Below are 26,188 nucleotides of genomic sequence, written 5' to 3'. Positions count from 1 at the left end.
TTTTGTTTTTTCACTTACTATTTTTTCTTTAGAGATATTGTACATTTTAATTTTAAACTTCTGATAACCTTATAGAAAGGGCCATGAATTAGGAACTTTACCTGAGTTTGAGCTCTGGCTCTTCACTTACTAACTGCATGTCTTTGGGCAGTGCGCTTAATCTTTCTGAACCCTTTTCCTCATCAATAAGTGGTGATGGTTATATTTGTCTTTCTCTTGAGGTTTTATGAGGATTAAATAAAATATTATATAAGAGTATTTTGTAAATTGGAAAGAATGGTGTAAAGTTTTTTATGACAACAGCTATTGTGTATAGTGTGACAATGCAGTTAGTCTTTTTTTTTTCAAATGAGGGGAGCAAATGCTGACTAAATTAAGAGCATTTTTGGACCTGTCTTATAGTTCTGTGCAGATGTATTAATTTTTTGTTTAGGTGTGAGTGAATGGCCCTGATCTTTAGTCTTTTTTTGAGGTACGTGGAATCACAGAATATTAGAATTGGATAATCTTTCTTATTTCTTTATCCTAACCTTAAAGGAAGGTAAGGCCCCACAAACTTTATGGTTGACCTATACACTGGGAGTTACTGAGCTAAGACTGGAACCTGGATCTTCTATTTCTAGTCCCTGGCTCTTTCCATTATGAAGATTACAGAGGAAATTGACATTATAGATAATTAGAACATCTCATGAAATAGCTGACCTGCTCTCTTCACTGGTTCTTCAGTATATTATTTCCATATTTACTGTGTTAAACTTTGTCAGTTCTGGAAATTTGAATATGAATCTCATTCTGAATATCACATTTTCCTCTTGGATACCTCAGCATTACTTCAGGCATAAAATGCCTCAAATGATTCATCATTTCCTCTGTAAAGTAGTATCTTCTCCTAGCCACCCACCTCTGGGAGTGACGGCACCATTTTCATGTTCTGCAGTCTAGAAGCTTTAGAGTCATCCACTTGTGTTTGTAGGTCTCTGCCACCTTCAGTTCCCTGACCTCTGGGCTGGCACCCCCTCTAATTTACACTGCCACCATCCTACCCTCAGACTTCTTTAACTCCTTATAGAAACTTAAATAATTTTCTCAGCTAAATGACTTTGCTGGATTAATAACTCATCATACCTCAATTATTCTGGTTCTGTTACCTCTGCTTTAGGTCTTCCTTTCTACCCTAATAAGCCCTTTTCTGCTCATTGTCTCTTGCTATTTTCTGCCTCTTTTATCTTCTTTTTGGTGGTGGTTTTTCTGGAGTGTATTTCCCTCTGCCTAACAGAATTCTAGTTCTAGTCATTCTTTTAAAAATTGAAAATCTCTCTAACCCCTACTGTGAAACCTCCAGATTTTTCCATATATGGCCCTCCGCCCCTGCCTGAATCTGTGTGGCTTAGTCTATGCTACTAAATTTAGCAGTGTCTGAATATTTACTTTGATTATTTTTATCCTCTTTGATACTAAGTAAGTAAGGAATAACACAACAATATAAGGATCGTTACCCTTAGTATGCATGCATGCATGCATGCTAAGTCGCTTCAGTCGTGTCCAACTCTGTGTGACCCCATAGATGGCAGCCAACCAGGCTCCCCCATCCCTGGGATTCTCCAGGCAAGAGTACTGGAGTGGCTTGCCATTTCCTTCTCCAATGCAGGAAAGTGAAAAGTGAAAGTGAAGTCGCTCAGTTGTGTCTGACTCCTAGCGACCCCATGGACTGCAGCAGTACTAAACAATTCTGGAGAGGTCTACAACCCTGATTATGTTTAGGATCTGTTACGTTAAGACTTGTACTCTAAAATTAAAGTGTACTAATTACCAGTTTTACAAAACTTTTCTAGTATGTTTTCCTACTTGTTCTCATTATTTTTTAACATGTTTTATATAGCTTTAGATAAAAAGTGTACAGATTTGCAATTGATAGTATAAATTTGCTAATATAGTTAGCATTAACTTAATTTATGAAAAATCACTAATGGTAGTGGGCTATTTATGAAAGAAAATTACTCAGCAAAGATTGTAATGAATCTTCTAAGGAAAGAAATTATTTACCAGTATGTAACTTCCAGGCTTCAGTGAACCTGTTTACAGAATAGCATTTTGTTTTTGCTTATTTGTTATTTCTGTTCCTAGTCAGTAGGGATTTTTGTGTAGTAATCCTTAGAGCTCAGTGATGCAGAGAAGTCTTAGGGAAGAGTAGGAGAATGTTCATCAAATGTTATTTAAATTTTTTAAAAATTGAAGGCAGACAAAAACTCAAACCTTGAATCTAAACAGTAATTTCTGTCATTGTTAAGGCAAATAAGTGCACAAATATAAAATTTTATCCCCTGTCTCTTGTAGTAGCCAATAAACCCTTTAGTGATTCTTTCTTAATCTAAGACTGCATGAGAGAGGGCTAAGAAAGAGGAAACTTAAAACCTGATTTTTGCTGCTACATTAAGATACTGTAGTAGCTGTTAAGTAGGTATTATTTGAATAGAGTGATCAATAAAATGATGCCTGAATGCCTCAGCTTACTATAGAGAGATTTATGCAGAATGAAATTGGCATTTGCTTTAGAAACGTGTGAGAACTAGCTTATTGAGAGTGTGGCTTTGAGTCATCTTAACTTATGTTTCTTTTGTGTTTGATTTTAACTTGGCACCAATTATTAAAAAATGATACTTGGATGACTTAATTTGTAATAACCTTCTTTTGCAGTAAGTCATTTTTACAAAATACTTTTTTCCCCATTTTTATCCATGAGAAAAATCTGTTTGTTTTTTTTTTTTATAAGTACTAATAATAGTCATGGCTTGTAATATTTTATATAGGAAATGAATAAGGAGGTATTAATAGATTATAACCTCTATTTTATTGAAGAATTGGCTTTTATCTTGAAAGTAAGAGGTATTAGTGATGTATATATTTCAACAACAAAGGATATGATACTTTTCAACTCATCTTACGAATTCAACAAAAACTTTGATATCAGACCTGACAAGTGTATTACAAGAAAGGAAAATTACAAGCCAATATCTCATGAACGTAAACACAGAAGTCCTAAATACGATTTTAGCAAGTATGCAGTGGGAATAGAAAGAATACACCTTGACCAGGTAGCATTTATTCCAGAAATGCAAGGTTGATTTAACATTTGAAAATCAGTTTATTTCACCATATTAACAAAATAAAAGATTGAGGGAAGGAATGGGGTAGATATTGAAGGGAGGGGAACTGGACCCCATGTGATTATTTCAGTAGGAAAAAAACGTGATAAAATTATTTAGTCACATTACACATTTTGGAAATTAGTAATAGAAATTTCCTTAATTTTGACAAAGTTATATCTGCAAAAAAAATGCAAAAAAACCCTACAGCTAACATTATTTGTTAATGGTGAAATACTGAGTACATTCCCCCAAGGCCAGGAAGAACAAAGGATGTGCACTCTTGTCACTTTTTCCCAGTAGTATAGGGCCTAACCATTATAATAAAGCAGTAAAATAAATGGCAAAAATGTTGGAAAGGGAGAAACAGAGCTATGTTTACTCACAGTTGATATGATTATATATGTAGAAAATCCAAAAGGATTCACAAACAACTTGAATTAATAAGTGAATGCAGCAAGGTCACTAGAAATAAAGTCAATATGTAAAAATACGGCATATGCAGAAACCCTTTCGAAAATAGAGATGTGGTTGTTTAGGAAGGCTGCTATGTTTTGGTTATATTCTTAGAGCTGTAGCATCATTTTCTGTTGGGTTTCTTACTTCCCTCCACTGGTTTCATTTTTAACAGATTTTCTTCTGTCACAAGTCTATTTTTATCTTTTGAAAAATGCAAGTATTTTTTGTTATTGGAACACTTACTATCTAAACTCTGAAACCAAATAGCTTTAGATAGTGAGCAACATTTGTAACTTCAGATAGCAACATTTGTAACTTCACTGTTTGTAAGACATTCTATTTTCACATTTCTACACCTCTGAAATTGGGCTGTATCTTTAGTTGTTGATGTTTATGGTTATAATTGGCAGCCTTTTCCCTAAGTAGGGTTATATTAAATGACTTCCTAGTCAGTGGTGTCTTAAACTCAGTGAAATACGTTAGCTCATGTTCTATTTTTACAGAAGGAAGTTCCTGGACAAAACAAGGAAGTGATATAGGAATACAGAAATCTTCTTGTTGTCGGATGATTTTATTAACCCTGAAACAGTACACCTTAGTCTGATGTCTGGTATTAATAACAATACTTTGAAAGGGAGAATTCTCTACTCCTTAAAATTGGAGAAATGCTTAGTTAAATTATATGGATTGCTTTACTTCTGGCTTTCTCATAGCTCTTATGATAGTATACCATTTGAAAGGACAAAATAGTATTGTAATATTGTTTCCAAGTTTATTTGAATATAGAAATCTTTTTGGGTCATAGCTTTTCAACTGTTACAGAACCATCATGATGAAGATGGTTTATGAAACACTCCACCTTTTGCTTCAGCAGATCATCTTGTGTTTCTCCCTTTCGACAGTGTTTGTCTCACCCTTACATTTTCATACAGCTTGACATTGCGTAGTGTGGTAAGGTAGCATGATGAAGTAGTGACAAGTTAGACAGTGAACTAAATCCACGTCCATTTTGTATTTTACTGAGTACAACCATTTCCTATTTGTTAGTGATACCTTGAGTGTTTTCATTACTGAAGAAAATTACCAAATTTTGAACATATCAACTACTGTAAAAATCCTTTATTTTTAAACATCAGTTGTGCTGTATGGAGGTAGTATAATTACAGTATTCTAGATTTTTTTTTTTTCATTTTGAAGCTATGATATTCTTGAATACTTAGAATAGTGATGAGTTGCTTAGCTTTGTGATGTTCCCTAATCTAATTTCATGATAAAATATTAGAAAGTCGTGTCCAGATCTTGTAGTAGTCAGAAAATAGGACTCGTTTTCTCACTGATACTCTTCTACTTACGTAGTTCTTCTGACTTCTTTTAGGTCATGACTTGGGAAGCTGTTTTTTCCTCTGGAAAGTTACACAGTCTCACACGTTTCATGTTTAGGTTTTATGGCATTCATAGATCTCTTTGAAGGGATCTCTAAACTCCTTCCCAAGAACCAGTAATCAACCACTCTCTGGAACCTACAACTTTCTGTTTCTTTTGGAAGATAAAAAAGGCAGCCTGACGCTTTAATTTTCTTGAATTGATCTTTGTGAGGAAAAGATTGTTCACTCTGATCTACCATCACTTCATTTTAATTTAGTGCAAAAGTGTTTATTGAGTACTTGCTTTGTGTCTGGCGCTGTTCTAGGCACTGAAGATATAGCAGTGAGCCATGTTAAAAAAAAATCCTTACCCTCATGAATGAATCTTTGTGTTTATGAGGACATTAGACACTATCAGGTTGAACTTTCTTATTTAATGAGCAAAATGAGGCCCAAAAAGGTTCCTGAACTCACCCATGGTTTCATAATTAGTTGGTAGCAAGGTTTAGATACTGGAAGAAGCACAAAGAAGAGAAAGACATGGTTTATGTTTCAGGGCTTTTACAGTAAGGACAGGGAAGAGAGATTGAGAGAGAAATATAAGTTAAAGTATCATCAGGTCATTTTTACTAAATATTTTAATAGGAATATTATTTCATAGAGGAACCTAGGTAGAAGAAATAAGTGATTAAGACTTTGCAGAGATCTTGAATGGTTGTGCTAAACCTGAGCTGAATTAAAGGGAATAAGGTCCCTTAAAGAAAAAAGAGTAATGCTAATGCTGGCAAAGAAATGGAGAAGACAAAGCAGTAAGGTTAATGTCAGAAATGTCAATTATAAATGATCGTTTTAAATTATTTTCAGGACATAATTCCTCCTCTGCTGTGCTCTTGTATACAGTTTATCTTTAGTCACTAGGAATACTAGTAATGTGTTCAGCAACTAATATTTTATCAGTGTGACAGTAATACCACCAGTGTTTTATTGATTTGGAGTTTTTATGTGTTTGTTTTTTGCTTTTTTCCTGAAGGTATGTGATATTACTTTAAAATTTTTTCACTGTGTAGCTTATCCCCCACTCATACTCTTCCGTTCAAGATGCTAAATGTGACTTAGTTACTGTTACTATATAAGTACTTTTAGTTCAGTGTGCTAAATTTTGACAGGAGTGCTTTAAAGTTGAGTTTTGAAGGAAATAGGACTCAGGAGATCATGACTACTTGATACATTTTTTGAAAAATTGAATTTGTATTGGTAGGTATTGTCTACATCTACTGGCTTAACAAAAACAGTGTATAATCCAGCTGCTTTGAAGGCTGCACAAAAAACCTTACTTGTTTCCGCTTCTGCAGTTGATAATAATGAAGCACAGAAAAAAAAGCAGGTAAGTATAGTTAGTAGTGTACAGTATTTGCATATAGGGAAGCTTTTTCTGCATGTATGTGTTTTTTCATAAAATAGAGATAAAGGCATATATGTTGGCCGCCACTGAACTTTTGTTTTCCATAGTATGTTAGTAAATATTAATTTTCTTCTTGTAATGAAAGGCTGTCCTGATTAATCTTTGAAACTTGCATACTGTTTAAGCTTTACATAGGAAAATTTTGCATTTATTTTTGTTTCTAAGCTTCTTGCCACAATCTCATTTAGAGCACAGTTCTGTTCTTAAGTAATTGTGGGGTTTTTTTGGAAAAGTTAAGTTTTCTAATACTATTTTTGATCACTTCTCTAGGAGGCACTGAAACTTCAGCAAGATGTAAGGAAAAGGAAACAAGAAATTTTAGAAAAGCACATTGAAACACAAAAGGTAAAATAATCAAAGTTAGATTTGTCAGAGGGAACAGTATCTGACTAGGCTAAGAACAATATGCCTGACATAGCAAGAAAGAAGATAAACATGGTAATAGGGAGTAGAAGATGCTAGTTTCGCTCTAGTTATGACATTTAATTAGGTGTCAGTTCTTAATTATGTCTGGTAATAAAAGTTATAACATTTCAAAATATTAAAAATATACAAACTTTTGAACATTTGGTTTAAAATTATGTCTTTTCTGATTTAAATTTGTATATACTTGATAAAAAGACATCACAATGCTTTACACCAAAAACTGAAACCATCTTCACTCAGAGAATCTATAATACTATAGATTATGGTATTATACTATAATACTATAGAATCTATATTGTGTGGTGTCTTCTACTCCTTACCATGTTTATCTTCTTTCTTCTTATCTTTGTCCAGTGTATTGTTCTTAGCCTAGCCAGTTACTGTTCCCTCTAACGAAAGAAGGTAATTAAATATTCTACTTTTCTAATATCTCATGTGAAGGGAAGCCGTAAACTTTTCCTGTGATCCTTTCTGGGTTGCAGACTGCTTTTGGAGTGTGAATACTTAGACTCAGTAATATCAACAGATGGATTAGAAATTAAAATTATTGCTATTTCAAATTGATGACTTTTCAGGGATTAAATTAAATTTAAAGCTTATAACCATAAGAAATCTATATTCTAAGAGACTTAAGCAGTACTATAGTTCTTCACAGTGCAAACCAAGATTAAGACTTGAATTGAGAGAGTGTCACCAGTCTGCTGTTCTGCTGTCTTGGTGATTGTAAGCCTTGTCATGAATACATAAGCTATAAGTAGTAGTTATTTATTTTTATATTTACTTTGCTGTGTTTGCTTTCAAGTAGTAGTAGAATTAAGTCTTACATTTTTGTTTTTAAAAATCGGCCAGATGTTAATTTCAAAACTGGAGAAAAACAAAGCAATGAAGTCTGAAGATAAAGCAGAAATAATGAAAACTTTAGAAGTTTTGACTAAAAATATTACCAAGTTGAAAGATGAGGTCAAAGCTGCTTCTCCTGGACGCTGTCTTCCAAAAAGTATAAAAACTAAGACTCAGGTATTTCAGTTTGTGTTGTTATTTATACTGCATATGCATGCAAAAAAAATTAAAACACTGCATTCAGATTCATTCTTTATTTAATATTCTTTGCTACCATTCTCCCCCTTCTCTATTATTAAGTTAATAAATACAAATAAGCAAACTTGATTTCGTCTTTTGAATTCTGTACATTGTAGCTAGAAAGTCAATAATTAGGAGAATAGTAACAAATAAAAAAGTAGCTTGAGGACAAAACAATATATGTGCTTGAATGCTTGATAGGAGTTTGAGCTTTATTTTGTAACTAGTTGGTGGTATAAAATGTTAATGAACAGAAGTAACAATTTGAGTCACTGTTACAGAATGAGCTGATTGAATGGGAGAAAATTCAAGTAGATTAACTGATTAGACATAAGAAATTGAGCAAATTAATTTCAGATGACAGTAAGTGATTTTTAAAAATTCCACGGAGTTACAAATACTTACACTTGGTGTGTGTGTGTGTGTGTGTAATCATGAGTTCATATTGATATTTCTGATTCTAATGTAACACCACAGTGTTCTTTGTTTCTTTCTCTTATGCCTATTTCCCTGTTCCCATAATGACAGCTTGTTCCCACTAACATCAATACAGTATATACTTGCACATTCAGATGGTTCCAAAACTGCTAAAATAATACCACTTTCATCAGCTAACTAAATATAAAATTCAGAATTTGTTTGCATTTTTTACAACTTCACAATATACTCCATTTAGAGTATAGAATCAAACTGTGGTATAGGATCACGTTTTTGTTTTTTTCCTTTTGTGTGGTTATGTTATTAATTTGATAAAGTTAGGTCTATTTCTATATGTATTCAATTTTGGATTCCTCTCCCCCTTATTCTTGTTGATTTACTTTCTTGTATTTTTATTTTTAAAATGTACTTTATTTCATAATATATGAGGATCTTAGTGTATCTTTAATATAGAAGAATTAATTTCCAGATGATACGAAGGTTACACAGTCCTAATTGATTTGAAGTTATTTCAAATAATCTTTAGCAATTGCATGGTAATAACCATGAAGGAGGCTCCATTGACATAATTCTCTCCTGTTTCACTCTCTCAATTTAATTACCCTAATTTTATTTTCTCAATAAATAAATAATTAACATGATTCAAAAGTTATACTATTAATATATATAAAGGATTATATAGATGATCATTCCTGTTTGATCCCTGGCACTCTGTTCTCCACTCTTCCCTCCCTCTTGGTATGTGTGTGTATGTATGCTTTCTTACGCGAAAGGGTACTATATAGTCCTCATTTGAACCTCAGTTTTTTGTTTTCCTTTTCACGGTTATTTCCTGAAAATTCTTCCATGTAGAAATTTCACTCTGGCTTCCATATGGAAAATGAATTGTAGGGAAATCAGTGAAAGTAGGAACAAGTTAGGAAGCCTTTTGCATTAGTGTAGACCTAGGTGATTGATGGCTTGAATTAGGGTGGTAGGATTGGAGATAGAGAACAAATGTATAGATTAAATAGGAATACTTAAAAAGCATTCCTTATAAAAAATTGTGTGTGTGTGTATGTGTGTATATATATATATATATATGCAGGATATTATTGTCACTTGAATTACTAATCACTGTTTTCTAGATGCAGAAAGAGTTGCTTGACACAGAACTGGATTTGTATAAGAAGATGCAAGCTGGAGAAGAAGTCACTGAACTTAGGAGAAAGTACACAGAATTACAGCTGGAGGTATGTTTCATCAGTACTACACAGTATGCTGTTATGGTCTTGAATGTTTATTTGAAAAATATTCTCATTCTAATCAGCAGTCTTTGGCAATCTCTGGAAAACATTTTGGAAGTTCATATAAGAAAGAAGGAAGAGGTTAGCAAATTTTTTTAGAACTAATAGAAAAATCTCTTAGTATTTAATGAAAGGTGGCAGCTGGTCTCTCGACTTCTAGTAAATTTTATTCCTTTTCTATTTTTGTTTTTTTCCTGGAACCAAAATCTATTACAGTTTTTTCAGGTGTTCTTATGGAGATGTTCTATGCATATATAGACATGTTACATTGAGTTACTATAAGGATCAGAGTTTCTGTGGTAGAATTAACATCAAAGAACATGTTTACTTAAGTTTTGCCTATAGGTGGTGCTGTGGGTGTTTTTAAAAGAGAAAAATCTAGTTTCTTATAGTTTAGTTATATGATTATTTATATCAGAAAAAGCTAATAAAATTGAACTCTAATACATGATAATTTCTAAAGTGGAAAGATATTTAAAAATCAGAATTACATTTTGATGTAAAGAGACATTTATGTCATTAGTGTAGTTGGTACTTGCCTGTATTTATCATTGTTGCCACAATTAAATTTTTTGTATCTTAGCTTATTGTTTTTGAAAATAATGCTTTTTTCGAAATTTTTTAGCAACTTGATTTTCTTTTTCCAACATCAGTTTAGTTCACTTCAGTCGCTCAGTCATCTCCGGCTCTTTGCAACCCCATGAACCACAGCATACCAGGCCTCCCGTCTATCACCAACTCCAAGAGTCCACCCTGTCCATTGAGTCTGTGATGCCATCCAACCATCTCATCCTCTGTCATCCCCTTCTCCTTCTGCCCTCAATCTTTCCAAGCATCAGGGTCTTTTCAAATGAGTCAGCTCTTCACATCAGGTAGCCAAAGTATTGGAGTTTCAGCTTCAACATCAGTCCTTCCAGTGAACACCCAGGACTGATCTCCTTTAGGATGGACTGGTTGGATCTCCAGTCCAGGGGACTCTGAAGAGTCTTCTCCAACACCACAGTTCAAAAACATCAATTCTTCAGCGCTCAGCTTTCTTTATAGTCCAACTCTCACATCCATACATGATTACTGGAAAAACCATAGCCTTGACTAGACAGACCTTTGTTGGCAAAGTAATATCTCTGTTTTTAATATGTTGTCTAGGTTGGTCATAACTTTTTTTCCAAGGAGTAAGTGTCTTTTAATTTCATAGCTGCAATCACCATCTGCAGTGATTTTGGAGCCCCCAAAAATAAAATCAGCCACTGTTTCCCCATCTATTTCCCATGAAGTGATGGGACCGGATGCCATGATCTTCGTTTTCTGAATGTTGAGCTTTTAAGCCAACTTTTTCACTCTCCTCTTTCATTTTCATCAAGAGGCTCTTCTTCACTTTCTGCATACTACAAATCTAATTTAGTACGGGATCCGGGTATTAAAGAGTTTAACATTCAGCAGTCACTGTTCTTATCTCAAGACCCTGTATTGTCTGTCATAGGAAGCCATAGGTTGGAGTCCTAAACCTGCATATATTTTACTTTGGAAAATTAAATGGTTGTCTGTGTGTCCTAAGATAACAAGTTTTGAAAAACATAAGTTTCTTTTATGTTAACGTAGAAATTGTGTTTTAACCTTTCTGGAGATTTCATGCTTGTGTTGGTGTGACTTAAAAAAAAAATATCATTTAAAAAAATTTGGCCTATAATTTTAGTAAATAAATAATAGTGTAAATGTACTTATTATATATATATAAAGGTATTTTGTATCTCTATGTTTAACTTCTGAAGTAATATTCAACACTGCATTATTTGAAACTCAAGAATGGCTGGCCTTTTTGTGATATAGTTTGATGTCTTGGAAAGTAAAGACTTAGTAGAAAAGGTGTATTTAATAATTTTACAACGTTGCTTAAATTAATGTTATTTTGTTTTCTGAATTCATTAGCTCAATTTCCTTTCACTTTAAAAACTAAAACTCTAGCTTGAATTATTAAATGCTTCTGTAGGGCATTCTTTGAATATGATATTCAGTTGTATGACTGATGTCAGATGTGTGACTCATCTGAGTATAACACTTGGCTTGTGTTCGTAATGTGCTGTTTAACCTGTTTGTCTAATCTCTTCTAGGCTGCAAAGCGAGGGATTCTTTCATCTGGTCGTGGTAGAGGAGTTCATTCAAGAGGTCGAGGTGCAGCTCACGGCCGAGGCAGGGGTCGAGGCCGAGGTCGAGGTGTGCCTGGTCATGCTGTGGTGGATCACCGTCCCAGGGCATTGGAGATTTCTGCATTTACAGAGAGTGATAGAGAAGATCTTCTTCCTCACTTTGCGGTACTTTCTTATTGTCCAACGAAACAAATACTGATACATTGTTGGGGGTAATGGATGTTAAAGGAGAAAATATGAAAATGAAATGAGTAATTTAAACCCATTAATCTCACCAAAGTGATTAATCTATAATAATCTTTTAATTAAGAAGCAAATTGTAGGAGTTTTCTGTTTAATCATTGTCTGAAAGAAATGTTACTTTTCTTACACTTAGTAGGCCTTCAGATATTACGACAGGAATGATTTAAACATTGATTCAGAGAGGGAAGTCCTAGAGTTTAGTTTCATTTGATATTTACTTTTAGAAAAAATTGAGCATGTTGCTTGGGCCATTCAGATTTTTAAAAGTTAAGGTGGAATTTTATTCATTAACACTCTATTCTTGATCTAGCTAACCTAGAAATGAAACAAGACAAAATTTTGGAATAAGATCTTGAAGTTGCCTTAATTGATACCAGGGTATAGTTAGAGTCAGTCTAATGGTAATAGAGTGATGTATGAGGAAGGCAAATAAGAGTCTAGTCCCTGTTAATCCATTATTTTACGTGGATATCCTGGAATATGTTGGGCTCATGTGCAGAATGGAGATTATGTCTGCCTAAAGGCCTTTTTAACTTACATGTTGTGATTCTTAGTGGTATCATAAAAGTTAGTTACTAAGCATCAGTCTTGCCTGCAGCATTAGAGTAATTGCTCTAGATAAAGTATATAAAGTAAATAACCAGTTCTTTACCCTAGAGGATTTTACATATAATGGTTTAACACAAACCAGTTAAAGAAAACTACAAATAATTTATAATCAAGTTAAATTTATTAAAAACTATAACTGCTTCAATAGCTTAGAGAACTTTTTTTCACACAGGCATATGATGGTAAATGAACAGTAAAGTTTCATGAGGTAGTAAAACTGGAACTTGGGTCTTGAAGGATGGGTAAGCTTGTAGATAGGTACACAGGTAGTTGAACCTTTTGAATGTTCAGATTTAAATGTTCACAGTTATATTCCAGGCTGTTAACTGTAGTTACAGATGTGAAACTATAGTTTTTTAGGATATCAAGAGGTATTGAAAGAAATAGTGTATGTTTAAGAAATAACTAAGATGATTAATATTTAACGGTGTTGGGTCCGGAATATCTTATGCTTTATGACTTTAAAGGAATACAGAAAGGAATCAGAAAGTTTTTTCTGGCTTGGAGATACTGTAGCCCAATACTTAACCTACTATATACCCTGTTTCTGTACCTTCCCAAGGGGAAGAAGATCCAGATAAACTTAAGTGTATTACATATAGTTATATAGCTAATCAGGAAATTATTAAAGAATATGCTAAAATAATTTAGACAGACAAGGTGAGTTTAGGAACGTGTTTTGATAAGACTAAAACGGTTTTGGTTTTAGAAACATTAAAGTGAAAGAAAGTGAAAGTCACTCAGTCGTGTTGGATTCTTTGCTACCCCATGGAGTATACAGTCCATGGAATTCTCCAGACCAGAATACTGAAGTGGATAGCCTTTCCCTTCTCCAAGGGATCTTCCCAACCCAGAGATAGAACCCAGGTCTCCCACGTTACGGGCAGATTCTTTACCAGCTGAGCCACAAGGGAATCCCCAGAATACTAGAATGGGTAGCCTCTCCCTTCTTCGAGGGGGTCTTCCTGACCCAGGAATTGAACTGGGGTTTCCTGCATTACAGGTGGGTTCTTAACCAACTGAGCTATGAGGGAAGCTTAGAAAAGCTTAGAAACATTCAGAGCCTCTAAATGGATATTCATTCTTGCATGAGTTTGGAGATTCAAATTCTACTCAGTTAGTAGTGTTTAATGAACATTTAAAAATTTTCAGTCTTTAAATAAGATAGCTTCTCTATCTCAACCTGTGACTTGACAGGTATCAGAAAAAACCTATAGTACTAAACATTGTTACAAATTATGATTAATGAAATGCTTTAATTTATGCGCTGGAACTAGTATAGTAATAAAACGTTACAGCTAAAACTTACAGAGCACTTATTTTGTGGCTGGTTTTATTCTGAATGCTTTATATAACTCACCATATTATGAGTTATTTTGACACCTCTCTGAGGTAGGTACCTTTATTGTGCTTATTGTAGAGATTGGGAAAATGAAACATGAAGAGATTAAGGAACTTGTTCAAGTATACACAGCTAACACTAACAGAGCTGGGGTCTGACTGATTCTGTGGTCCATTTTCTTTACTATGCCCTAGAGAATTTTTCTTTGTGTAGTGTGTGCATTTAATGAGATTGTGGTTTTAATTTTATTTGAGGGTAAGAAAGAAGGATGATATTAGTAATGATATATAAGGGACTGAAGTTTTATGTGATAAAGGTGCTGTTTTCTGCTCTTTGCAGAAAGATCTTCCTATACATGGAAAAAATAAAATCCAGCACACCCAAAGCAAGCATAATTTAATATGCTTAGCTTGTAAATGTCCTCAAAGAATGTGTTCTAGAGGAGTGTAGAGTAAGAGTAAACAGCAGTCAGATAAACTTTGGAATTGAAAGACTTGGACTCTCATCCTGGTAATTAACTTAGTTACTTTGGAAAAATTACTTAAATCCTCTGACTCTTCCTCCCCTGCCCCCCAGCTTTAAATTGGGAATCAAAAAAACTCAAAGAATATTCTGAGGATAATGATCTGCTTTAGAAAGGATTTAGCATTTTCTGGAATTAGAATAATGAGCATAAAAGAAATGGCAATAAAGAAACTCAGTCTTTGACCAATGTTTCCATTATTTAAAGAACAGTTCAATTGAAGGGATGGGATATAGGTATACTTATAGCTGATTGACTTTGCTGTATAGTAGAAACTAATACAACATTGTAAAGCAACTATACTCCAATAAAAATTTAAAAAATGAAGAATAGTTCAGTCAAGTTTCCCTAATTCTAGAAAGTATAGAATTATAAAATAATATTTGAAAATAAGACTACCCTTTATCTTACAATATCAAGTACTAAAATGAATTACTAATAGTTTTTTTTCTTATCACCCTGAATTGTTATGTATTCTGGGCTATATTTGTTGGCATTTTAATATTTTAAAACCATTAGCATTTTGGATGTTTCAAAATATTTATTTGGAGGAAATACTTTTTTTTAATTTAAAGCAATATGGTGAAATTGAAGATTGTCAGATCGATGACTCTTCGCTTCATGCAGTAATTACATTCAAGACACGAGCAGAAGCTGAAGCAGTAAGTATTACAAATAATCTAATTTATTGAAATTCAGATTTAAATGTTTTATAATAAGTTTTAATATAAGTGGTTTTTTTTTTTTTTTTGCTTAACTACAGTTTGACAAGACATAGGACATATGAAGTGGAATTCATGGCCACAAAGAATGTCCTAAAGCAGTTAGACAGTTTTGATATATAACATGGAATTGTTAGAATAGCTAGTCACCAAGTTGAATGACAAGTTGTACTGTCTTGAGACTTCAGGAATTCTTCCATTCTTTTTAACACCAGTAGGGCCCCTTCACTTTCTCCCTTTCTCAGCTGGCCCAAAACAAGTCTGTTTTGGCAGAAGGAGTGGTGAAGTGTAAGGTAGAAGCAGAAATAATAATCCTGATGGCTACTCTTCTTAATCATCCCTCATCTGCTGCTTTTTAGACTCAGTTGGCTGAACCATGCAGTGTCCCTAGCTCAGGATATCTTCATCTAGGCCTCTACAGCTTTTTACCAAGACATGAATATATAGTGCTAGCCTTTAGAGTCCTTTCAGTGTTCAGTTCAGTTCAGTCGCTCAGTCGTGTCCGACTCTTTGTGACCCCGTGAATCGATGCGCACCAGGACTCCCTGTCCATCACCAACTCCCAGAGTTCACCCATCCAGCCATCTCATCCTCTGTCATCCCCTTCTCCTCCTGCCCCCAATCCCTCCCATCATCAGGGTCTTTTCCAGTGAGTCAACTCTTCACATGAGGTGGTCAAAGTATTGGAGTTTCAGCCTCGGCATCAGTCCTTTAATGAACACCCAGGCCTGGTCTCCTTTAGGATGGACTGGTTGGATCTCCTTGCAGTCCAAGGGACTCTCAAGAGTCTTCTCCAGCACCACAGTTCAAAAGCATCAATTCTTCAGCGCTCACCTTTCAGTGTAGTTGTCTTCAAATGTATATCTTGAATTATCTTTCTAAAACATGACCAGAAGTATGTGCAACCTTGTCTTTCTTCTGGATTTAAAAGATTAAAAAAAGAAAAATGAGTACGAGGTGTAGGGGATTCATAGTAACGTTTTTAACCCTGTGTGTTCTTTGTTCATGATTGCAGAGAAATAGATGTACCCTTTTGATTTGGGAAAGTGCATTAAGCATTCCAAATAGTTAACCTAATATGAATGGGGAATGGAAGAGTAGAATGGTTTTCAAAAGTTTTGAGATGATTGTGGTCTAAATAAGTTTTGAAAATCTTCTAAATTGATTTACCCTCGTCTAGTAAATATCCCCTGGCAGTGCACTGCTGGGGATTTCCCTGGTATGAGTTGTTCTTGGGACATTGTAGTCTATCATATAAAGACTGTGTGTCTGAGAAGTCTCAGGGAAGTGTTAACTGGGCCCTGGAATAATGGAGTTTCAGAATTAGATTGGTGGGTAGTGGATAGTTTTATAGGAATTTCTTATCCTAGAGTTTTGTTAAGTTTTAAGAAATCTTTTTATTTAAAGGTCTTTTGTGAAAACTAAAGCTAATTCATAATTGATTAAAGTTTAAAACTTTCTTATAAGTTTGTATGTATATGTGTTATATTGAAAAAGAGTTTTGATCTAGTTTTCTCTCAGAGGTATTATAGAGTGTAAGTTAAGAATGAGCTTCCTTTAAATGATGCCTTCAGTGACAATTTTCAAAGTAATGTTGAATAGGTAGATTGAGTACCATCTTTTATGTTCTATTTGTTTTCTGGAAAGTAGTCATGTTATTAAACAATGGTAGTTACATTCAGATGGTTATAGTATTTACCAAATTTGTGAATGTAGTAACTGCTTTAAAAATGTGTATTGTTACTTCTCCCTGTTTATTTACATGACTGAGGGAAAAAAAAACTTTCTGCCTCTTAAGTAAGTTTTGGATGTTTTGCTTTTAATAGGTAAGATCTGTTGACATATGCCATCCTTCTTAGGTTTTGCTTTTTCTCTCTCAGGTGTAAACTTTTTTAATATATATTTTTATACTGTGTATATATTTTCCAAGCAAATAGCAGTCAGTTGAAAGACCAGGGATTAATGTGTAAAGAGAAATTTTAACAATAAATTTTGTGAAGATTGAATAAGTGACAGAACAACTTTGGTTAACTTGGATCTGATGTGAGTTAGGTTGAGCAATTTAAAAATTAGTGTGTTTGACATTGAGTTACCAATATTTAATTTTTTCAAAGAAGAATGCTTAAAAAGTACAAAAAATTACTTGTCCCATCACTCAATTCAGTTCAGTTCAGTTGCTCAGTTGTGTCCGACTCTTTGCGATCCCATAGACTGCAGCATGCCAGGCCTCTCATCACTATCATTATATATAATGAAGAAAAATTTAATACCAATATGTGGATGGATAGAACTCAAGCCAAAGGATAGGCTTTCCCAGGAAAATAAATTTGTCCACCTTAATGTTTATTTCCAAATACTTCATTGTTCATAATTTCTGAACCATTGTATTAGATGATTATCTATTTTCTTAAGTCAGTAGATGCATAATATTTTAAAGTAAAAGTACAAGGAATAAGATAATCAAAGACATTCAAATATGACTGAAAAGTAAGAAATTTTCCTCAGAAAAGATACTGAAATATTTTAGCTTTAGGTTGAGTTAACAGAATCATTTTAACTTTAGGTTAAGATGGTTAATGTTTGACTCTGGTTAATTAGACGATGAATCCTGTTGCTTTATTTTCTGTTCTCCGGTTTGTCTGTCACCACCCTCAATGTACTAAAGGTGGATAAGTACCCAAAGAGGACAGAAAAAAGTGACTTCTTCCTATGACTGGTTAGAAAGTTAGTTTTCCTACTCTGAATTGTTCCTATACTTTTGTAAGCAACCAGGATCCGGTTTTAGAATAGGATAGTTAAGTTCCTGTTTTATAAGAGTCAGTCCCAAAGATGACACTCGACAGTCCCAAACTCAAAGAGGTATGAAGCAAAATGAAAGAGACTCTTGTTCTACTGGTAGGTTTTGACACCCATGCCTCAACTCCCAGTAGTTGTGAGGATTCAAAACTTACAAAGTTTACTTAGAACACAGTGCCTGGAACATAGTAAATCATCTTGCGTTCATGCTAAGTTGCTTCAGTGATGTCTGACTCTTTGCAATCCTATGAATTGTAGCCGGCCAGGCTCCTCTGTCCGTGGGATTCTCCAGAAAAGAATATTGGAGTGGGTTGCCATTCCCTTCTCCAGGGGATCTTCCAGGCCCAGGGATTGAACCCATGTCTCTTGGATTGGCAGGTGGATTCTTTACTACTGTGAGCTTCTCTTTTAGCTTAGTTGGTGAAGAATCCGCCTGCAATGCAGGAGACGCCAGTTCACTACCTGGGAAGCCCAAACCATCTTAGTATTGCTATTGCTAAGTCACTTCAGTCACGTCCGACTCTGTGTGACCCCATAGTCGGCAGCCCACCAGGCTCCCCCGTCCCTGGGATTCTCCAGGCAAGAACATTGGAGGGGGTTGCCATTTCCTTCTCCAGTGCATGAAAGTGAAAAGTCAAAGTGAATTCGCTCAGTCGTGTCCAACCCTCAGTGACCCCGTGGACTGCAGCCTTCCAGGCTCCTCCATACATGGGATTTTCCAGGCAAGAGTACTGGAGTGGGGTGCCATTGCCTTCTCCATCTTGGTGTTAGCTATTATTAATATTTGTGTGTGTCTGTGTGTGAATGAGAATTGATTGTTAATGAAACTGAATAGAAACAAGATAGAAGAAATGATTTCAAAACTCATTCTTTAGACCTGAAGATAGAAGCACAAAATTGGATTCATAGAGGATAGTTCAACATCAAGTCAGAAACTGATGGGGCTAACTGAATAAATAGTAAATCTGTGGCAAGAACTAAGTGTATAAGTGGATTCAGTCAAGAGAAATCAAATCATGTTTTTAACAGTCTGTGTGTTCTTACTGATTTGCTTAATAGTTAAGTATTGCTATATGATGAACACTGCTATGAGAATGAGTAAATCTAAGTCTGAAGCTTGCGAGAAAGTGGCCATGTAACTTGAACTTAAAGCTAAAGAAATAGAAGTCTTTCTCTATAAATTCTGAAAATCAGATTTTACATGTTTTGAGTTTTGGTGGTTCTTTAATGTAACTCCTGCCTAAACATTATATACTGTGGTTATTAACAAACATTAATAAACTTGGCTTTAACTTTATTTTATAGATAGTTTTACCATTATGATTACTAAAAAAGAAAGATATACTGGGATTATAGCTCTAGCTCTTCTGACTTAGGTCCGTTTTTCCCACAGTGTTTTTGCAGAACATTGGTTTTATAAGAGCTCTAACAAAGGATTTTCTTGTCAGTAAGTTTGTGAAGAGCTGCATTTTGTATGTTCAGTTTAGATATATAATCTAAATAACTTGCAAGGCAAAAGGCAAACACTCCTTGCTTATTCCAATGTCGGGAGCCAGCGTGAGGACCTCTGCCCATGGCAAAGGTCATGAGGAAGGAGGCTCGACATACGCAAAGGTGGGATCGAGCCTCAGGAGTCCCCCTGGAAATTCTCGAGCATCTACCCCCAAAACCAGAGTCTGCCTACTTTACTACTTTGTGCTCTCACCTACACCTCTGACTTTACGCGGGGCTGTCCCCCACCACCTCTTTCGGAGAAAGAGTTAACTTAGAGCTCCAGTTAAAAATAATTCCTGGGCGTGATAGGAGTGTTTCAACCTACAAACTCCTCTAAAGGTTCTCTAGCCCACCTGACAGGCTTGTCCAGCCACGTGTGATTGTTCACAGCCTCTCAACCGTGAGAGGCACGAGATGTTTTAAACCTTCTAAAAACAGGTTCTTTAGAGAAGTTAAAAAACTATTAGTATAGTATAGTGGGCTGATTAGAAATTGTATTGGTGAAGAGTTTTTCATTTGTTGAGCCAATGTTTACGGCTATATCTCCATATCTCTTGTCCCTTATACACATTAATGAATATAACTAACATATAAGAGAAATAAGTATTAACCTTTGATATTAATCACGTTGAACCTTAGGCTAAGTAAATTCTTTTCTTAATTAAAACCCACTACACCCCCACCCTATAGGAATGTAACTTTATCTGGTACCTTCAGAAGGTGGCGTCTGTTTTAAAAATAATCACCCCTGGAGAAATAAGTGTTCTAGTTGACTGACCGCTGTCACAAGGAGAGGGTCATAAATTGTCAGCAGGCCCCCTGGCCAAAAGATGATGTAACACCCCTAAGACCTCTGTATACATTTGTATGAAACACCTGACTTTAATAAAAGTCAGGACTGCTGACCCCGCGTGACTTTTGTATAACATCTCAGTGTATAAAAACAGACCCTGGAAAAATAAAAAATGGGATAAGTTCCTCAAAAGACTGGTCTCCCCATGTCGTTCTTTCTCTCACCTTCTGGCTGAATCCCCATCTAGAACGTGGAGGCTCGTCAAGCCTACTAATTATGCCTGGGCTTCCAAGATCTGACTGGGGAGGCCTTAGTGTCTCCTCTCCTTCGGGAGAACGGGAGGACGCCTGTGGCCTACGTAGGTGATGTAAATTCCTTGTCTTGGAATTTTACTAGCTTTCCACGTAAACCAAGTTATTCAGCCTCTTTTCTCCACTGAATTTTCCTACTGAGCTATCCTCATTCTATTACTCTTTATATCTCTAATTAATATTTAATTAAAGCTATCGTATCCTGATTGCCGAAGCCGTCTCTCCTTCGAATTTCCCTGGATCCACCAGGGCTGGACCCCGACACAGTCTTTTCCAAATGTTGTTTCTAGAATCATTTTCTATGTAAGATACAGAGCCTACCTCATAACTACTTTTCATACTTTTTTTCTTCCTTCATTTGTCAAATCTTCAAGCCTTTTTCTTTTTTCCCTTTCTGTCATATGTTTGCCTGCTCGCCTTACTTATAATTTGGTGCAAACTTCGAATGATGCTGTGTAAGACTAAATAGGCAAAATCCTAGAGCAAGCTTATGAATAAAATGCTTCAGCACTTAAACAGACTTTTCATTTATACTTCAAAGCATAGAAATTAGAGAAAATTGTAAAATGAACGCCCACAAATTCCTCATTGAGCTTCAGCAATTATCCACTTATGGCCAATCTTTTTTTGTCTATATTCCACCCACTACAACACTGTACCTCCTTGTTTTGGAGCCATTCCCAGTCATATCATTTCAGCTGTAAGCCTTTCAGTGTGTCTCTTTCAATATTAGAGGCCAAATAAAATAAAACAATACTATTATTATACCTAAAAATTATTATTATTCCTTAAATATTATTAAATTCCCAGTCAGAGTTTACATTTCCCTGATTTTCTTATAAATACTTTACTTTCTTCCTTTAGGGATCCATAATAAATGCATATTTTGATTTAGCTTGATTGATATTATACAATTATAAATTCATAGATTTAAACATTTCATGGGTATTGATCCATTGTTCTCAGTTACTGATGTGTCCTGGCTTTGGCTAGTGGCTACTATATAGGTTTGTTGTGAGTTGTTTTGACAGGACTCTAATGGGTTATGATATTTTCTTTCTTTCTGGTATGAAAAGGTGTTCCAGGTTCATCTTATACATTTTCTCTTCCAGACCATGAACTGGCCATTTCTCTAAGGAGCTCTGGTTCTTATTACTGGGAAAGGTATTTAAAGACCATAGTCTGAGTACTAAGCATGCTCATTACTACTGAGTATGTTAATTATAACAATTTTTTTCAGAGGTCAGAGCTGGGGGTGGGGGAAAAAAATGCATTCATATACAGATGTGCACATATACATATACATGTATAGCACATATATACACACGTATAAAGAAAATAAATTGAAGGCTCCTGATATTTCCCATATAATTCTGTACTGTGTGGTTTTTATACACACACACATATACAGGTATGCCCTGTTTTACTGTGCTCTACTTTATTGCAGTTTGCAGATAATTATTGTTTGTTTGACAGATTGAAGGTTTGTGGCAGTGCTTCTTTATGCTGATCTGTCGCCACCATTTCCCAACAGCATTTGCTCACTGTATGTCTCTCTATCACACTTTGGTAATTTCTGCAATATTCCGAACTTTCTCATTATTATTATTATATTTGTTCTGGTGACCACAGAACAAATGGTGGTTGTTTGGGAGCACCATAAACTGTGCCCATATAAAATAGCAGATTCAGTCAATAAATGTGTTCTGACTGCCCTGTCAAGCAGCCATTCTGTATCTCTCCCTCTTCTCGGGCCTCCTTGCTCCCTGAGACAAAATAACCTTGGAATGAGGCCAGTTGATAACCCTACAGTGGCCTCTAAGCATACAAGTGAAAGGAAGAGTCTCACATTGCTCACTTTAAGTCAAAGGCTAGAAAGATTAGGCTTAGTGAGGAAGGTATATCAGAAGCTGAGCTAGGACAAAAACGAGGCCTCCTGTGCCAGTTATTCAAGGTGTGAACACAAAGGAAAAGTTCTTGAAGGAAATTGAAAGTGCTACTCTAGTAAACACAAGAATGAAAAGAAAGTGAAACAGCCTTACCGCTGATGTGGAGAAAATTTAGTGGTCTGGAGAGGACATCAATCCAGCCACAGTATCCTCATAAAGAAAGAAAGTGAAGTCGCTCAGTCATGTCTAATCCAGAGCAATGCCCTGTCTGTTTTCAATATTGTGAGGGCTGAGAGAGATGAGGAAGCTTCAGAGGAAAAGTTTGAAGCTAGCAGGGATTGGTTCATGAGGTTTAAGGAAAGAATCTATCTCCATAATATAAAAATGCAAGTGCCAATACAGAAGCTGCTGTGAGTTATTGGTAAAATAATTAATGAAGATGGCTACTGTAAACAAATTTTCAGTGTAGATGAAACAGCCTTATATTGAAAGAAAATGCCGTCTAGGATATTCATAGCTAGAGAAAAGTCATGGCCTGACTTCAAAGCTTCAAAGGTCAGGTGACTTTTGTTTGGGGCTCACGCAACTGATGCCTTGAAGCTGAAACCAGAACTCACTTAGCATTCCAAAAATCCCAGGCTACTTAGATTTATGCTAATTTTACTCTGCCTTATAATGTGTAAATTTTGAGTAGGGAATGGCAACCCTCTCCGGTATTCTTGCCTGGGGAATCCCATCGACAGAGGAGCTTGGAGGGCTGCAGTCCATGGGGTCTCACAGAGTCAGACACAACTGAGACCAACGCATACGCATAACGGGTAAATTGAACAACAAAGCCTGGATGACAGCACCCAGTAAATAATTTTAAAACTAAAACTTTAGAGAGTTGTAGATTCACCTTGTGCATTTGAAGTACGTATTGAATATAGAGATGTGCAAAATTAGATCATAAGAAATTTTTGAAGAACTTACTGTAGATGACATCACTAACATCACTAACATTTTCTTTAGCTGGATGAAAACATGAATTTTATGAGTAGACATTTTGTGTGAGATAGTTGGAATTCCTTGCAGGAATGTGCTTTTATGTAATATTTACAGCCTCAAAAACTTAATTTGTTTCTGGACTTAAATATTATATATAAGTACTTAAAATTTCTTTAGTTATATGACATGATGGGGTCATGGACTAAAAATTTTTGAGCTACATTTTAATAGGCATGAAATCTTTTAAAGTAACCGTAAATTTATATGTGTAGATTTAAAAGTTTTACCTGGGGACTTTATATCATACTACTCGTGGTCAGATGTCATTAAACATGTAATTGTTTCTACATTTCACATTATGCTGTACTTTGAGGTTTTGCTGTAAATCTTTGGTGACAGTTATTTTGGTTTGTTGCTAATGTTGATTTATATTAGTTCACATTACTTTAATTTGAAAGCACTATTTCTGAACCAGCCATTTAATGTAGCAAGTATTTAGGCTTGACTGTTTACTCAGTTTTCATTATATGCAACTCTGAAAGCTTTGTAGGGAAGTTCTTTAGTTTTCAATAGAAAAGCTCAGTTTTTTTCCTTCATTGAGATATTTGTATTTTGTATTAGTGATGGATCAGGCATTTTATGGTATTTGTGATTATTTGATGTAATTTAAGTATAAATACACATGCAAAATTATCCTTAAATTTATTAGAGGCTTCTAGTTTCTAGTTACTGTATGAGTCATTTGTGAATTAATAAGAATTAAAATACAAAACCAGAATCTTGAAGTGCTTTGCAGTTATTGCCCTGAGTAGCAGTTATCATTTTACTGTAGACTTGGAGACATAGTTCTTCTAGTCACATATTGGCCAGTAGTGAAATAGCTCTGCTCAAATCACTAGGCTGACTTTAGAAATAAATAACAATATAAAGTAAATTATAAACTGCAATAATAAATAGTAAATAGAGAAATAAACCACAAAGCAAAAATAGACAACTGTCTTCACTTGTATTTAATATTAGGTACTATAACATTTCATTGTTTTCTTCATAAATTATTAATGTTCTGTATTCCAATGTTTTTCGTTGTTTTAGGCTGCAGTTCATGGAGCTCGTTTCAAAGGGCAGGATCTAAAGCTGGCATGGAATAAGCCAATAACTAATATTTCAGCTGTCGAAACAGAAGAAGTTGAACCTGATGAAGAGGAAGTATGTTTTTTGTTTTTTTTTTCATTTGCTTTTACCCTTAAATGTTTATTTTTATATAAAATATGATCTATGGCTGTGATTTTAACATAAAGCTTTTATTCCTGAGCTACTTTCCAGGCAGGGGATAGCAGATAAAATGCAGATGATTAAATTTTATGTATTAACGATAACTGTGGATTTCTAATCCAAAAAGAATATCTGAAAATCATATATATACTCAGTTTTCATTTATTCTTAGAAGACAATAATTGCTCATTAGATTTTTATCCACAGGAAGTCTTGTGATATTTTAAGTTTTAGAGTATATATTTACTTAATTACTTTATTGACATTTCAGGTTTTAATTCATATCATTTTAGTTCATTAGAATGAATGCCTGCTATATGGTAGATACTGCAATAGGCAGAAAAATGAATAAGACACGGTCCCTATCATCAAGGAGCAATACAATCTGGAAAAGAAGGTGGTGATAGACACAAGAAACTAATTATAATAAAAGGCAGATTGATATGGTGAATAAAGATTTGAACAATATGCTGTGGGTACGCAGAGGAAGGAATGATTGTTTCTTTCCAGAAGAATCTTGAAGGAGGTGGTAGCAGTGTAGCTGAACCCCAAGTGATAAAAAAAAAAAGCTTTTCATAACCAAGAACTTGGACTGGTAATAGTTAGAGAGGCATTATAATTGGCAGAGATATAGGTGTGGAATAGTATATTTTTTCTTGCATAACAGCAGTTAGTCTTATGGCTGAGAGGGGGGAGCATAAAGACCACTGAAGTGGGAGAGCCCTTTGAAACCAAAAATCTAAAATAAGCAACTCTGTTTTGTTTAATCATGAAATAAGCTGTAGGAAAAAAAATTGAGGAAGTTAAGGAATAAAGGTAAGGTGGGAAAACTAAATGGTTCCATGTTTTACCTTGATTAGGTTTTCATTATGGCACTTCATTTTGTTTGGAGAGCATTTGAGGCTGTTATACATGTCCATAGTCAAATGCAAGAATAAAATGTGTATTTTGAAACTCATATACATGATTTGTCATTTTATATTTTAGATTATACCTTTGTCCTTCCATGAGTTTGAATTGAATGGGGAGAAAAGCAGGAGAGCTCCTGGTATTAGGTATTTTGAAAAGTTTGAAAAGTAGTCTGAGAAGCTTTTATGAAGGGAATGGGGAAAAGAAAAGAATGCTGTAAAAGAAAATGTTTGTTACATATAGCAGAAAAGAAATATAAGTATTGATAAACTTTATTCAAGTTATTGGTTGATTTAGTGTCAGAGAAGAATTACTGATGTTTTCTTAAAAAAAAAAAAAAGGTGTGCAGCAATGTTTTGTAGGTATAGAAGATGGCATAATTTGATGAAGAGAGGCAGGAGAAATGGCATGTACAAAGGCTTACAACTTTGATTTTTTTTTTAGTGTCTGTGATGTAAGCAGTAGAATAGATAGTACTGAGAAACCTTTGAGTGGA

At 34.8% G+C, this 26,188-nt stretch overlaps 1 protein-coding gene across 50 annotated transcripts in view; it reads left to right on the top strand.

Annotated features, from left to right (window-relative positions):
- The window catches only part of RBM26 (RNA binding motif protein 26), a 99,041-nt gene that overhangs the window by 63,617 nt on the left and 9,236 nt on the right, over positions 1–26,188 (top strand). For 49 of the 50 annotated variants that reach the window (XM_086330147.1, XM_086330145.1, XM_086330142.1 and 46 more), the window contains 7 exons: positions 6,225–6,350; positions 6,699–6,773; positions 7,704–7,871; positions 9,500–9,604; positions 11,767–11,967; positions 15,095–15,181; positions 24,604–24,717. In XM_086330147.1, the coding sequence (XP_086186273.1) occupies positions 6,225–6,350; positions 6,699–6,773; positions 7,704–7,871; positions 9,500–9,604; positions 11,767–11,967; positions 15,095–15,181; positions 24,604–24,717 (876 nt within the window). Of the gene's footprint in view, positions 1–6,224; positions 6,351–6,698; positions 6,774–7,703; positions 7,872–9,499; positions 9,605–11,766; positions 11,968–15,094; positions 15,182–24,603; positions 24,718–25,770; positions 25,902–26,188 lie in introns of those variants that run through there. The other variant, XM_086330149.1, reaches the window with a different exon arrangement.

The sequence above is a fragment of the Bos grunniens genome, chromosome 12 (assembly GCF_055505025.1).
Source record: "Bos grunniens cultivar Pamir isolate PY7600 chromosome 12, Bosgru_T2T1.0, whole genome shotgun sequence".
Classification (NCBI taxonomy): Eukaryota; Metazoa; Chordata; class Mammalia; order Artiodactyla; family Bovidae; genus Bos; species Bos grunniens.
This window is presented reverse-complemented; position numbering and strand designations above follow the sequence as displayed.